Consider the following 15,376-nt stretch of genomic DNA (forward strand, 5'->3'; position numbering starts at 1 on the left):
AATGGCGACGTTTTCCTTACTTGAACAGCATGCAATCATTCGTTTTCTGAATTTGCGTGGTGTGAAACCAATTGAAATTCGTCGACAGTTGAAGGAGACATGTGGTGATGGAGTTATGAATGTGTCGAAAGTGCGTTCGTTGGTGCGACAGTTTAATGAAGGCAGAACATCGTGTGACAACAAACCGAAACAACCTTGGGTTCGCACAAGCCGGTCTGACGACATGATTGAGAAAGTGGAGAGAATTGTTTTGGGGGATCGCCGAATGATTGTTGAACAGATCGCCTCCAGAGTTGGCATTTCTGTGGGTTCTGTGCACACAATCCTGCATGACGACCTGAAAACGCGAAAAGTGTCATCCAGGTGGGTGCCACGAATGCTGACGGACGACCACATGGCTGCCGTGTCATCCAGGTGGGTGCCACGAATGCTGACGGACGACCACATGGCTGCCCGTGTGGCATGTTGCCAAGCAATGTTGACGCACAACGACAGCATGAATGGGACTTTCATTTCGTCGGTTGTGACGATGGATGAGACGTGGATGCCATTTTTCAATCCAGAAACAAAGCTCCAATCAGCTCAATGGAAGCACACAGATTCACCGCCACCAAAAAAATTTCGGGTAACCACCAATGCTGAAAAAATGATGGTGTCCATGTTCTGGGACAGCGAGGGCGTAATCCTTACCCATTGCGTTCCAAAGGGCACTACGGTAACAGGTGCATCCTACGAAAATGTTTTTAAGAAGAAATTCCTTCCTGCACTGCAACAAAAACGTCCGGGAACGGCTGCGCGTGTGCTGTTTCACCAAGACAACGCACCCGCACATAGAGCTAACGTTACGCAACAGTTTCTTCGTGATAACAACTTTGAAGTGATTCCTCATGCTCCCTACTCACCTGACCTGGCTCCTAGTGACTTTTGGCTTTTTCCAACAATGAAAGACACTCTCCGTGGCCGCACATTCAACAGCCGTGCTGCTATTGCTTCAACGATTTTCCAGTGGCCAAAACAGACTCCTAAAGAAGCCTTCGCCGCTGCCATGGAATCATGGCGTCAGCGTTGTGAAAAATGTGTACGTCTGCAGGGCGATTACGTCGAGAAGTAACGCCAATTTCATCGATTTCGGGTGAGTAGATAATTAGAAAAAAAATCGGAGGCCTTAGAACTTGAATGCACCTCGTAAATTCAACTAAATACTTAGCGATTACAATCACAGATAACCTAAATAGGAACGATCACATAGATAATATTGTGGGTAGAGCAAACCAAAGACTGCGATGTATTGGCAGAACACTTAGAATGTGCAACAAGTCAACCAAAGAGACTGCATACACTTCGCTTGTCCGCCCTATTCTGGAGTACTGCTGTGTGCTGTGGGATCCTCAACAGGTGGGGCTGACGGATGACATCGAAAAAGTACAAAAAGGGCAGCTCCTTTGGTATTATCGCGACATAGCGGAGATAGTGTCACAGACATGATACGTTAATTGGAGTGGAAATCATTAAAACAAAGGCGTTTTTCGTTGCGACAGGATCTTCTCGTGAAATTTCAATCACCAGTTTTCTCCTCCGATGACGTGAAAATATAGTTGGCACCCACCTACATAGGGAGAAATGATCATCATGATAAAATGAGAGAAATCAGGGCTCGCACAGAACAATTTAAGTGCTCGTTTTTCCCGCGTGCCGTTCGAGAGTGGAACGGTAGAGAGACAGCTTGAAGGTGGTTCATTGAACCCTCTGCCAGGCACTTTACTGTGAATAGCAGAGTAATCACGGAGATGTAGACTATTTTTTATGTTTTCTAGATAACAATGGACAATTACATTTGTGTAAACACGTGGGTAAAGATACATGGAATTATGTAAAGGGACAACATTCATAGCATACGCATTCGATGTCAGTCATTTAAAAGCACCATAAAAGAAGAAGTTCACTCTTATGACTCTATACAGTCGGTATCACACTCTGAAGACGGCTTTAACAGGCAAGGATCGGATGTACGGGTACAGCCCTCAGATTTGTGTGAATTATCGCGTAATCGAAATTTAGCTGATTTCTTTTAGTACTCATGTGAATAACTTCGCTCTTTTCTTTATTCAATGTCAATTGCCACTTTTCGCACCATACAGATATCTTATCTAAATCAATTTGTAAGTCGTTTTCATCATCTGATGACTTTACAAGATGGTAAATGACAGCATCATCTGCAAACAATCTAAGACGGCTACTCAGATTGTCTCCTACGCCGTTAATATAGATCAGGAACAATAGAGGGCCTATAACACTTCCTTGTGGGACGCCAGATATTACTTCTGTTTTACTCGATGACTTTCCGTCTATTACTACGAAGTGTGACCTTTCTGACAGGAAATTACGAATCCAGTCACACAACTGAGGCGATAATCCGTAGGCGCGCAGTTTGATTAGAAGACGCTTGTGAGGAACGGTGTCGAAATCCTTCTGGAAATCTAAAAATATGGAATCAATTTGACATCCTCAGTCGATAGCACGTATTACTTCATGAGTATAAAGTGCTAGTTGCGTTTCACAAGAACGATATTTTCTGAATCAGTGCTGACTATTTGTCAATAAATCGTTTTCTTCGAGGTACTTCATAATGTTCGAATACAGTACATGTTCCAAAACCCTACTGAAATCGACGTTAGTGATATAGGTCTGTAATTCAGCGGATTACTCCTACTTCCCTTTTCGGGTATTGATGTAACTTGAACAATTTTCCAGTCTTTAGGTACGTATATTTCTGTGAGCGAGTGGTTGTATATAATTGCTAAATATAGAGCTATTTTATCAGCATACTCTGAGAGGAAGCTGACTTGTATACAATCTGGACCGGAGGCCTTGCCTTTATTAAGTGATTTAAGCTGCTTTGTTACACCGAGGACATCTACTTCTATGTTTTTCATATTGGCAGTTGTTCTTGATTGGAATTCTGGAATATTTCATTCGTCTTCTTTGATGAAGGAGTTTCAGAAAACCGTGTTTAATCACTCTGCTTTAGTGGCACTGTCATCAGTGACTTCACCGTTGTTATCGCGCAGTGAAGGTATTGATTGTGTCTTGCCACTGGTGCGCTTTATGTATGACCAGAATCTATTTGGGTTTTCTGCCAGATTTCGAGACAGAATTTCGTTGTGGAAATTATTAAAAGCATCTCGCTTTGACGTACGCGCCATATTTCGAACTTCTGTAAAACTTTGCCAATCTTGGGCATTTTGCGTTCTTTTAAATTTGGCATGCTTTTTTCGTTGCTTCTGCAACAACGATCTGACCCATTTTGTGTACCATAGGGGATCAGTACGATCACGTATTAATTTATGTGGTATATATCTCTCAATTGCTGTTGATACTATCTCTTTCAAAATACGAGGGGCGTTCAGAAAGTAAGCTCCGATCGGTCGCGAAATGGAAACGACTATGAAAATCCGATAAAGCTTTGCACAGATGTGTTGGGTAGTGTCTCTAGTATAACCCCAGTTAGCATCACGTCGCTCTTCTCATTTCTGAGCTCGCAGTGGGTGCGTAAAGATGTCTAGAAAATAGTGTCTGCCGCCAAGTACGAGGGCCTGGTGAGAAATTTCGCCTGAAGCTATGCAGCTAACATTACATAACTGTCGTGCTGTTTCGTCTTCACGACAATTCTCAGCCGCATTCTGCAGGGGCAATGAAGATGTTCCTGCATCGTTTTCAAATGGAAATGTTAGATTACCCACAATACAGTCCGCAATTGTCTCCCCCTGAGTTTCATCTCTGGTCACATGAACCGCTGTCTTTGAAGACAACATTTTGACACAGACAACGAGGTGTAGGCCAGCGTGGAGAATTGGCGGAAAGCACTGGCGGCTGCCTTCTATGATGAGGCTATTGAAAAGTTGGTACAACGCTATGACAAAAGTCTAAGTCAGAACGGCGACTACGTAGAGAAGTAGCTGAAAGGTGTAGCTAATTGTTACAAGTAAAACATTTCTAATGTTCTCTGTGGTTTCAATTTAGCAGTCAATCGGAGCTTACTTTCTGAACAGGCCTCGTATTACACAACTTTTCTACACTTACATGATCAGATCGGAAGGAGTGAAGACTGAAGGCGTTAAGAGCATTTTTATCAGCTTTTTTGAATAGATATACTTTGCGTTTCTTTTTTATGGTTGTAGGTGTTACGGTATTCAGCCTAGCAGCAACTGCCTTGTGGTCGCTAATCCATGTATTCGTCATAACACTCACTATTTGTCCAGGATTATTTGTTGCTTAAAGGTCAAGTCTGCTTTCGCCACCATTTACGTTTCGAGTGGGCTCACGAACTAATTGTTCAAAATAATGGTAAGAGACAAGCAAAAGTTTGCATGAATTAACACTCTTTAAGAGATACCCCGGAGATGGACCATAACATGCTGCCCACGCTTGCGTAATTAACACTCGAGCGTTATACCTCTTTCTCATAAACACAAATCAATTGTATATATGCTCGAGACTGATGCGTAGTAGCCAAAATTAATTTAGGATTCCATCAATAAAGAATCTGTTGAGACACACGCGTCCCGAAACTTTATTCGCCCGGACAGCTGCTACCAAATGAATTTGCATTTCCTACACTGGGGGTGCTGTCGTCTGGCAGTGTGGTTCGTCATGCTCTTATGGTCATGACATATGCGCAAAACCGCATACAGAGTGTTAATAAATGGTGCGACAGCGATAGGCGATGTCAGTCTTCAACGACTCACGGCTGCACTCCCAAGCATCATCGAGTACTTGATAAGTAGACATTATTCCTTCAGAATGAGTGAAGTGACATTTCTAACATATGTGCTTTTCAGTCAGTAAGAGCGTGGAATTTCTGCTAGGCACTATACAACCAAGTACACAATGAGTATTTTCTATTATTGTGCAAATGAACTTGTGGAGTTCCCGACACATATTTCGACAGGAGACCTGTCAGATCTGGTCAGAATCGTCATAATCTGCGTAAAACTAATTTAGCAGCGACTCCGGAAATATACAAACAGAGGTGAGAAAAACTATGCGATAGCTATAACCAGGCTGTGATATCACGGACACAAGGTACAGAAGGGCAATGCATTTGCCCACTTGTCATTTGTACTCAGGTGATCCATTTGAAAAGATTTCCCACGTTATTATAACCACACGACGTGAATTAATAGATTTGCATGAAGCATGGTCGTTAGAACTAGACGCATACGGATATCGTTAGGGAATTTAGTATTTCGAGATCCACTGTGTCAAGTGTGTGCCACTAACATCAAATCTGAGACAACCCAATGGTCGACAGCCTTCTCTTAACGACCAAGGCCAGTGGAGTTTGCGTAGAGTTGTCAGAGCTAACAGACACGAAAGGCTGCGTGAAGTAACAGCAGAAATTAATGTAGGACGTACGCTCAACATATCCCACAGGACAGTACGAGGAAATCTGGCGTTAATGGGCTATGGGAGCAGACGGCCGACGTGAGTATCTTTGCTTACAGCACGACATCGCCTGCAGCGTTTCTAGTGGGCTCCAGAGGACCGGAAAACTGTGACATGGTGAGATGTGACCCTCTTTCAGTTGGTAAGAGGTAATGGTAGGGATGGAGTATGTTGCAGACCACACGAAGCCATGAACCCAAGTTGTGAACAAGGTACTGTGCAAGCTGGTGTCGTGGCCTTGATGTCGCGGGCCGTGTTTACATGAATGCCACGTCGAGTTGCTGCACTAAGCTGGGAAAAGGGAGGGTCTTCACGATATTAGGAGATATTCTATGATTTTTTCACCTCAATGTTAATTAGGACAGTGAGCTCATACGCCGGCCGGTGTGGCCGAGAAGTTCTAGGCGCTTCAGTGTGTAACCGTGCGACCGCTGCGGTCGCAGATTCGAATCCTGCCTCGGGCATGGGTGTGTGTGATGTCCTTAGGTTAGTTAGGTTTAAGTAGTTCTAGGTTCCAGGGGACTGATGACCTCAGCTGTTAAGTCCCATAGTGCTCAGAGCCATTTGAACAATTTTTGAGTTCATACATAATCACTATTTACCGTGACTAAAAAAAATGGTTCAAATGGCTCTGAGCACTATGGGACTCAACATCTTAGGTCATAAGTCCCCTAGAACTTAGAACTACTTAAACCTAACCAACCTAAGGACATCACACACACCCATGCCCGAGGCAGGATTCGAACCTGCGACCGTAGCAGTCCCGCGGTTCCGGACTGCAGCGCCAGAACCGCACGGTCACCACGGCCGGCTACTGTGACTAAACCGTAAATTTAAGACGGCTACACGAATTTCGTAATAAGAATAGGTAAGGCACGCACAGCCAATGTGGAAGTGCGGCCTCTGTGTTGTTTAGGAGCACTTGTGTACATGTACTACACGTACATCTGTACACCGCAAATCACCTTTGCGGGGTTTGCCGGAGGGTTCTTCTGATAGCACTATTTTTTCCCGCCGTTTCCTGTTCCATTCACCTCTGGCGCTCCAGAAGTCTGACTGACTGTCGGTAAAGCTTCTTATGACAAATAATTTCTCTAACTTTCTTGTCGCGATCGTGGGAGAAAATAATATGTGACCTGACTCTTCCCGCAAGGTACTCGCTCGAAATTTCAGTAGTTCAAAATAGTTCAAATGGCTCTGAGCACTATGGGACTTAAGTTCTGAGGTCATCAGTCCCCTATAACTTAGAACTACTTAAACCTAACTAACCTAAGGACATCATACACATCCATGCCCGAGGCAGGATTCGAACCTGCAACCGTAGCGGTCGTGCGGTTCCAGACTGTAGCGCCAGAACCGTTCGGCCACCCCGGCCGGCGAAATTTCAGTAGTAACAATCCGTGATACATAACGCCTATGTTGTAACATCTGCCACTGACGTTTGTTTACCGTCTCCGTAACTCTCTTGCACCGACTAACCTATGTCGAAGCGAAACGTGCGGTTCTACTTTGAAGTTTCTTTTTGTTTTCTGTAAGTCATACTTGGCAAGGGTTTCACAATGTCCTCAATAATTATTCGAACAAGAGTTTTGTAAGAAACGTCTTCCGTGGACGGACTACGCTTCCTTTAGTCACTCTCAACGAATCTCAATTTGGTATCCGCTTTTACTGTTATCTGTCTTTTGTGCACATTCCATTCTGAGTCGTGCCAGATGGTTACTCATAGCTGTTTAGTAACGAGTCAATTTTTCATTTAAACGGAAAGGTGAACCGTCATAATGTGAAACTATGGCGTACGGAACAATCAATTCAAATGGCTCTGAGCACTATGGGACTCAACTGCTGAGGTCATTAGTCCCCTAGAACTTAGAACTAGTTAAACCTAACTAACCTAAGGACATCACAAACATCCATGCCCGAGGCAGGATTCGAACCTGCGACCGTAGCGGTCTTGCGGTTCCAGACTGCAGCGCCTTTAACCGCACGGCCACTTCGGCCGGCCGCGGAACAATCAAATGAAGTTGTACGTCAGGAGAGAGTCTCTCTAAAATTTAATGTGTTTTGTGTGCAGTTTCATGGGAAAAGCTCTATGGTCCATTTTTCTTTGCAGAGAACACTATTACAGCAAGACATAGACTATGTAGATAAGCTTCAAGACTTTGTTTTCCCACAGTTTGAGACAGATTCGAATTTTTAAATTTAAGGATTACTGAATGATGGATCGGTCGCACTGGACCAAATGATTCAGCCTTACATTAGTGGCCTCGAAGGTTACCGGATCTGACTATGTGATTATTTCTTGTGGGTGCTTATAAAAGATTCTGTAAATCTGCCTCCGTTACCAACAAGAATGAATGAACTGAGACGTCGCATAACAGTAGCTGTGGAGGTTGTAACTCAAGACATATTCTCTGCAGTGTGGGAACAATTTGAATACCGCATTGGCATACGCTGTGCATCTCAGGGGGGCGGGGGGGGGGGGGGGAGCATATCGAACACCTACGAAAGAGCTTGGAAAAAAAACCTTTTTGAGTTTGCCGTTCATCAAAAAATAAAACTCATGATATATGTTCATTAGTTTCAGAAATATAGACGTGCAAAATCAGATTGTTTTTGATATAACCTGTATTTATGAAATGGAGTGGCCTACAGAGACTTCCAGCATGAGTCTAACTCCTTCTGGATGAGTTAGAAGGTCGAGTTGTTGTTGTTGTAGAGGGTTTGTTGAGCGCACGGCAGCAAGGTCTTCAGCGGCCGCTCAGTAACATAGTGAGACGGGTGTCAAGAAAATACTCAGAACAGTAAGATAAAATAGAACATAAAACACAGGTAACAAGCTTTGAAAAATATGTGCCTACCCACACCAAAGCGTGGGACGAAGCAGAGCGTCAGTAATAAAATATGGACAACACAGGAAGAAAGTGGTAGAGGAAGCTAAAACAATGTAGCAGATGGAAGTGGCTGGCTGACCGCAAGGTAAAAAGGGAGGAGTCAGCCACCCTGCAATACACTAAAACCAACAGCCTAAAAGTTTAGGCCAGAGTCAAGACACATCACAAAACTTTAAAACCCTAGACACACACGTCTCATCGTTAGCTAAAACATAGAAGGTCGACTACGATCGCCTGATGTCGCTACTTTCTCTGGTTTCGGTTCTTGAGGAAGATTGGGCTGTATTTCCTCCAAAGACATCTAGACATCTCATTTAAAGCGTTCGCAGCAAAGCTGTTAAAAAGGCGGAGGGTGGACTCACCCCCTATTAATGTCCACGAATAAGTAAGTATCTGTATAGATTTGATAGAGTACGTGATGGAAGAGTGTGGCGCTGGTATGTTTGAGAAGTAGGTGTAGGCTGTGGAACGTACCCTTTGGGAGAGCGCGGCTCTGGTGTGTGTGAGCAGCAGCCACGGCGGCACGCGGGAGAGCAAGTGGAGCGCCTGCCGGTCCGAGGCGTTGGTCGGCAGTCCCAGGGCGGCGGCCAGCGAGCGGGCGCGCTGCCGGGGACTCCTGGTGAAGGCCCAGGGGCTGAGCGCGGAGGCGCTGGCCGCGATGGCGCGCGAGAACAGCCCTGCAACGAGGCACCCACCACACTCAGCCCCGCGTACAGGCAGAAACGCCAGCTCGCTAATTTATACATACATGTCTTATACACCGTAGCGCCAAGGAAGCTGCTGTAGGCATGAGTATTCAAATATGGAGATATGTAAACAGGCAGAATACGGCGCTGCGGTCTGCAACGCCTATATAACGCTAGTATCTGGCGCAATTGTTAGATCGGTTGCTACTGATAAAATGGCAGGCTGTCAAGATTAAAGTGAGTTTGAACGTGGTGTTTTAGTCAGTGGACGAGCGATGGAACACAGCACCTCCGTGGTAGCGATGATGTGAGGATTTTCCCGCACGAACATTTCACGAGTGTACCACGAATATCAGGAATCCGGTAAAACATCAAATCTCCGACATCACTGAGGCCAGTAAAAGATCCTGCAAGAACGGGACCAATGATGACTACAGAGAATCGTTCATCATTACAGAAGTGCAACCTTTCCTCAAGTTACTCCAGATTTCAGTGTTGGGCCTTTAAGAAGTATCAGTCCAGGGAACGATTCAACGAAACATCATTGATATGGGGTTTCGAAGCCGAAGGCCCACTCGTGTACCCTTGATGACTGCACGACACAAAGCTTTACGCCTCTCCTGGGCCCATCAACACCGACATTGGACTTCTGATGACTGGAAACATGTTGCCTGGTAGAACGAGTCTCGTTTCAAATTGTATCGGGTGGATGGACGTGTACACGTATGGAGATAAACTCATGAATCTATGGACCCTGCGTGCAGCTGGGGACTGTTCACGCTGATGAAGGCTCTGTAATGGTCTGGGGCTTGTGAAGTTGGAGTGATATTGGACCCCTGATATGTCTAGATACGACTCTGATAGGTGACACGTACATAAGAATCCTGTCTGATCACCTGCATCCATTCAAGTCTATTGTGCATTCCCACAGACTTGGGGAATTCCAGCAGGAGAATGCGATACCCCTCCCGCCCAGAATTGCTACAGAGTGGCTCCAGGAACACACTTGCTATTATAAACACCTCATCTGGCCACCGAACTCCCAAGACATGAACATTATTGAGCGCATCTAGGATGCCTTGCAACGTACTGTTCAGAAGAGGTCCGCACCCCCTCGTGTTCTTACGGTGTTATGGAAAGCTCTGCAGAATTCATGGTGCCAGTTCCCTCCAGCACTACTGCAGACGTCAGTCGAGTTTATGCCACGTCGTGTTGTGGCATTTCTGCGTGCTCTCGGGGGCTCTACACGATATTAGGCAGGTGTGCCAGTTCCTTTGGCTCTTCAGTGTATCTTTCCCATCGGTGGGCGAAGGCGCTTCGATAGTGCACAATGTGGACATCGTATGTTTAGCGGTTCACCCGAAAGAGGTGGTTACTTGGTTACATAACTGCCTCAGGAACTATGGAGAAGGCGTAAGAGCTGGCCGTGGTGCCCGAGCGGTTCTAGGCGCTTCAGTCGGGACCCGCGCGACTGCTATGGTCGCAGGTTCGAATCCTGCCTCGGGCATGGATGTGTGAGATGTCCTTAGGTTAGTTAGGTTTAAGTAGTTCTAAGTTCTAGGGGACTGATGACCTCAGATGTTAAGTCCCATAGTGCTCAGAGCCATTTGAACCATTTGAAGGCGGAAGTCATTTGGGCAGCCATCATAAGCAAAGCATCGCCAGCTGCACTGAAGTTGATATTACACGTCTCATCTGTCGTATAGAAGTCTGCACAAATACCCCAAAAGTACAAGTCTGGAATTGCCAACTTCTGCACTAAGTCGTCGGCACACGGAATAAGGCAGCTAACTTCGATGTGCACACGGATAGGATATCCAACTTCACGAGACACAGCACCGTCGGAACACAGGAGAGCTGGTTAACGTGAGTTTCCGCTCCCAGTGCTTTCCAGCAGCAGTTGTCGGCTTCATTTGCCTCCCAAACAACAGAGTTTGTTCTCGAAAACAGACGTGCGTAAAATTCCTACATTATCGCTATTAAAACACACATTTGCTCCCTTGTCCATATGCTAGTCATTTTGTTCAATTTGTGTTATACATAAATAAAAATTCAATATCCGTGAACATGTACGAGGGTTATTCGGAAAGTAAGGACCGATTGGACACGAAAAGGAAACCACAGTGAAAATCCGATAAATCTTTGCACAGATGTATTGGGCAGTGTCTCTAGTATGCCTGTCGATTGCGTCACGTTGCTCTTTTCAGTTTTGAGCACACAGTGAGCACATAAAGATGCTTCTCTAGAGAAGTATGAGGACCAAGTGAGAGACTCCGCCTGATGTCATGCACCCACATAACACAACTGTCACGCACTTCCTTCTTCATGACAATTCTCGGCCGCGTCTGCAGGGGCAATGAAGATGCTCTTGCAGTGTTTTCGATGAGAAGTGTTTGATCACCCACAACACAGCCCGTAACAGGATGCCTCTAAGTTTCATCTCTGCTTACATGAGCCGCCGGCTTTTCAGACAACTTTTTCTCACAGTCAACGAGCTGTAGACAAGCGCAGAGAATGGGCGTAAAGCACAGGCGGCTGCCATCTGTGACGAGGGTACTGGGAACGTGGTATAGCGCTAGGACAAATGTGGAAGTCGTAGCGGCGACAATGTAGAGACGTAGGTGGAAGATGTGGGTAACTGTAGCAAACAAAACGGCCTTGATTCTCACAGTGCTTTCCATTTCCCGATCCATTGGTCCTTACTATCGGAATAGTCCTCGTAATAAAAACAAAAATAAGAGTTACGTGCCCAGGTCAGTAAGGGAATCAGCTTATAAAATTTCAACGAATGGGACAAACTCAGAACGTGCCTATATTTACACAAAATTAAATATTACAGACATTATTTCAATTAATTTCGCAAGAATGTCCCCGAATCTTTAGGAAAACGCGAAGATGAAGAAAATAAACAAATAAATAAATTCAACGGGACTTGCATCCCAAACCACCCTAAACTCTGGATTGTAACCTCATGCCTCTATACAGTACGCTGGACTGTAGTCCAGCAAAGGACTTGGAAGAACAGTTGAATGGAATGGATAGTGTCTTGAATGGAGGGTATAAGATGAACATCAACAAAAGCAAAACGAGGATAATGGAATGTAGTCGAATTAAGTCGGGTGATGCTGAGGGAATTAGATTAGGAAATGAGACACTTAAAGTACTAAAGCAATTTTGCTATTTGGGGAGCAAAATAACTGATGATGGTCGAAGTAGAGAGGATATAAAATGTAGACTGGCAATGGCAAGGAAAGCGTTTCTGAAGAAGAGAAATTTGTTAACATCGAGTATAGATTTAAGTGTCAGGAAGTCGTTTCTGAAAGTATTTGTGTGGAGTGTAGCCAAGAAATGTGGTGCTACAGAAGAATGCTGAAGGTTAGATGGGTAGATCATATAACGAATGAGGAGGTATTGAATAGGATTGGGGAGAAGAGACGTTTGTGGCACAACTTGACTAGAAGAAGGGATCGATTGGTAGGACATGTGTTGAGGCACCAAGGAATAACCAATTTAGTATTGGAGGGCAGCGTGCAGGGTAAAAATCGTAGAGGGAGACCAAGAGATGAATACACTAAGCAGATTCAGAAGGATGTAGGTTGCAGTAGGTACTGGGAGATGAAGAAGCTCGCACAGGATAGAGTAGCATGGAGAGCTGCATCAAACCAGTCTCAGGACTGAAGACCACAACAACAACAACAAACTGTAGTCTTCTACAGGTGTTAAATTGCAGATATGTTATTAACTTACATTTAATTGTAACAACTAGTAACAAGAAAGGAAAGTTTTTCATGACCTTTTAATACGTCATTGCCTTAAAACGGCTTACTCTGATAACACGCAAACTTTAACGCGATAATAACCAAACACGAAAATTCTATAAACATCAGTGCTACGTTTCCCGTATATTATCACAATAGATCGTACCAATAATGATTCGTCCGCGAGACTTTCAATGTGCTGGTGCTATGACACAGCATATATTCATAACATAAAATCTTCCGAATATGGGCTCCTGCCGAGCAAGACAGGTACAATATGGCAGCTTGCGTTCTGTGGGCCTAAAACTTTCTTCGAGGATTTGGGACACAGGGAGCGTTCTTCCTTTAAATTTGTTCTACTTTACGTGGTACGCCGCTGAAATATCGCAGAACTTAGATTGTGTTTCGCTTGACGAAATGGCTCCTCTGCGTGAAATAGGTGGTAGTTGTTGTTGTTGTTGTCGTCTTCAGTCCTGAGACTGGTTTTTATTTATTTATTTATTTATTTATTTATTTATTGTTCCGTGGGACCACATTTAGGAGAAGTCTCCATGGTCATGGAACGAGTCAATACATGAAATTATAACACGATTATAGAAACAGATAAAATGAAATATCAGAAACATATTCAGGCGACAAGTCGTTAGTTTAAATAAAGAAAATCAAGAATGTAACACTGGAATTTGCTTAATTTTTTAGCTCTTCCAGGAGCTCCTCGACAGAATAGAAGGAGTGAGCCATGAGGAAACTCTTCAGTTTAGACTTAAAAGTGTTTGGGCTACTGCTAAGATTTTTGAGTTCTTGTGGTAGCTTATTGAAAATGGATGCAGCAGAATACTGCACTCCTTTCTGCACAAGAGTCAAGGAAGTGCATTCCACATGCAGATTTGATTTCTGCCTAGTATTAACTGAGTGAAAGCTGCTAACTCTTGGGAATAAGCTAATATTGTTAACAACAAACGACATTAAAGAAAATACATACTGTGAGGGCAATGTCAAAATTCCCAGACTATTGAATAGGGGTCGACAAGAGGTTTTCGAACTTACACCATACATAGCTCGAACAGCCCGTTTTTGAGCCAAAAATACCCTTTTTGAATCAGAAGAATTACCCCAAAAAATAATACCATATGACATAAGCGTATGAAAATATGCGAAGTATACTACTTTTCGTGTTGAAATGTCACTTATTTCAGATACTGTTCTAATGGTAAATAAAGCGGCATTCAGTTTCTGAACAAGATCCTGAACATGGGCTTTCCACAACAGCTTACTATCTATCCGTACGCCTAGGAACTTGAACTGTTCCGTCTCGCTTATAACATGCCCATTCTGTCTGATTAAAATGTCAGTTCTTGTTGAATTGTGGGTTAGAAACTGTAAAAACTGAGTCTTACTGTGATTTAGCATCAAATTATTTTCCACAAGCCACGAACTTATATCATGAACTACATTATTTGATAATGTTTCAATATTACACACAAGATCCTTCACTACCAAGGTGGTGTCATCAGCAAACAGAAATATTTTTGAATCACCTGTAATACTAGAAGGCATATCATTTACATAAATAAGAAACAGCAGTGGGCCCAGCACCGACCCTTGGGGAACGCCCCATTTAACAGTGCCCCATTGGGACTGAACATCATTACCACTCTCAATATTGCGGAGGATTACCTTCTGCTTTCTGTTCTTAAAGTAGGAGGCGAACCAATTGTAAGCTACTCCCCTTACTCCATAATGTTCCAACTTCGGCAGTAATATTTTGTGGTCAACACAGTCAAAAGCCTTCGTTAAATCAAAGAAAACACCTAACGTTCGCAACCTTTTATTTAATCCGTCCAAAACCTCACAGAGAAAAGAGACTATAGCATTTTCCGTTGTTAAGCCATTTCTAAAACCAAACTGTACATTTGACAGCAAATTATGTGAATTTAAATGCTGCAGTAACCTTGTATATACAACCCTCTCGATAACTTTAGCAAACACCGATGGCATAGAAATAGGTCTATAATTGTCAACATTATCCCTGTCTCCCTTTTTATAAAGTGGCTTCACTACCGAGTACTTTAATCGGTCAGGAAACCGACCACTCCTAAAGGAAAAGTTACAGATATGGCTAAGTACTGAGCTAACATACGTGGAACAATACTTCAGTATTCTGCTAGATACCCCGTCATATCCATGAGAGTTCTTGGTCTTTAGTGATTTAATTATTAACTCAATCTCCCTCTTGTCAGTATCATGGAGGAGCATTTCAGGTAACAGTCTCGGAACACTTTTTTCTAAGAGCGCTATATGATTCCCTGTTGGGACTAGGTTTCTATTTAGTTCACCTGCTATATTCAGAAAGTGATTATTAAGTACTGTACATATATGCGACTTATCAGTAACACGGACACCCCCACTACGCACTGATTCTATATTCTCGACCTGTCTCTGCAGACCAGCCACTTCCTTTACGACTGACCATATGGTTTTAATTTTATCCTGAGACTTAGCTATTCTATCTGCATACCACATACTTTTTGCCTTCCTAATAACTTTTTTAAGCACCTTACAATACTGTTTGTAATGGGCTGCTGCATTTAGATTT

At 43.8% G+C, this 15,376-nt stretch overlaps 1 protein-coding gene across 2 annotated transcripts in view; it reads right to left on the minus strand.

Annotated features, from left to right (window-relative positions):
* Positions 1 to 15,376, minus strand: part of LOC124777362 (cholinesterase 1-like) — a 128,333-nt gene that overhangs the window by 47,435 nt on the left and 65,522 nt on the right. For both annotated transcript variants that reach the window (XM_047252739.1, XM_047252740.1), the window contains exon 6: positions 8,811 to 9,013. In XM_047252739.1, coding sequence (XP_047108695.1) covers positions 8,811 to 9,013 — 203 coding nt within the window. The remainder of the gene's footprint in view (positions 1 to 8,810; positions 9,014 to 15,376) is intronic.

The sequence above is a fragment of the Schistocerca piceifrons genome, chromosome 2 (assembly GCF_021461385.2).
Source record: "Schistocerca piceifrons isolate TAMUIC-IGC-003096 chromosome 2, iqSchPice1.1, whole genome shotgun sequence".
Taxonomy (NCBI): domain Eukaryota; kingdom Metazoa; phylum Arthropoda; class Insecta; order Orthoptera; family Acrididae; genus Schistocerca; species Schistocerca piceifrons.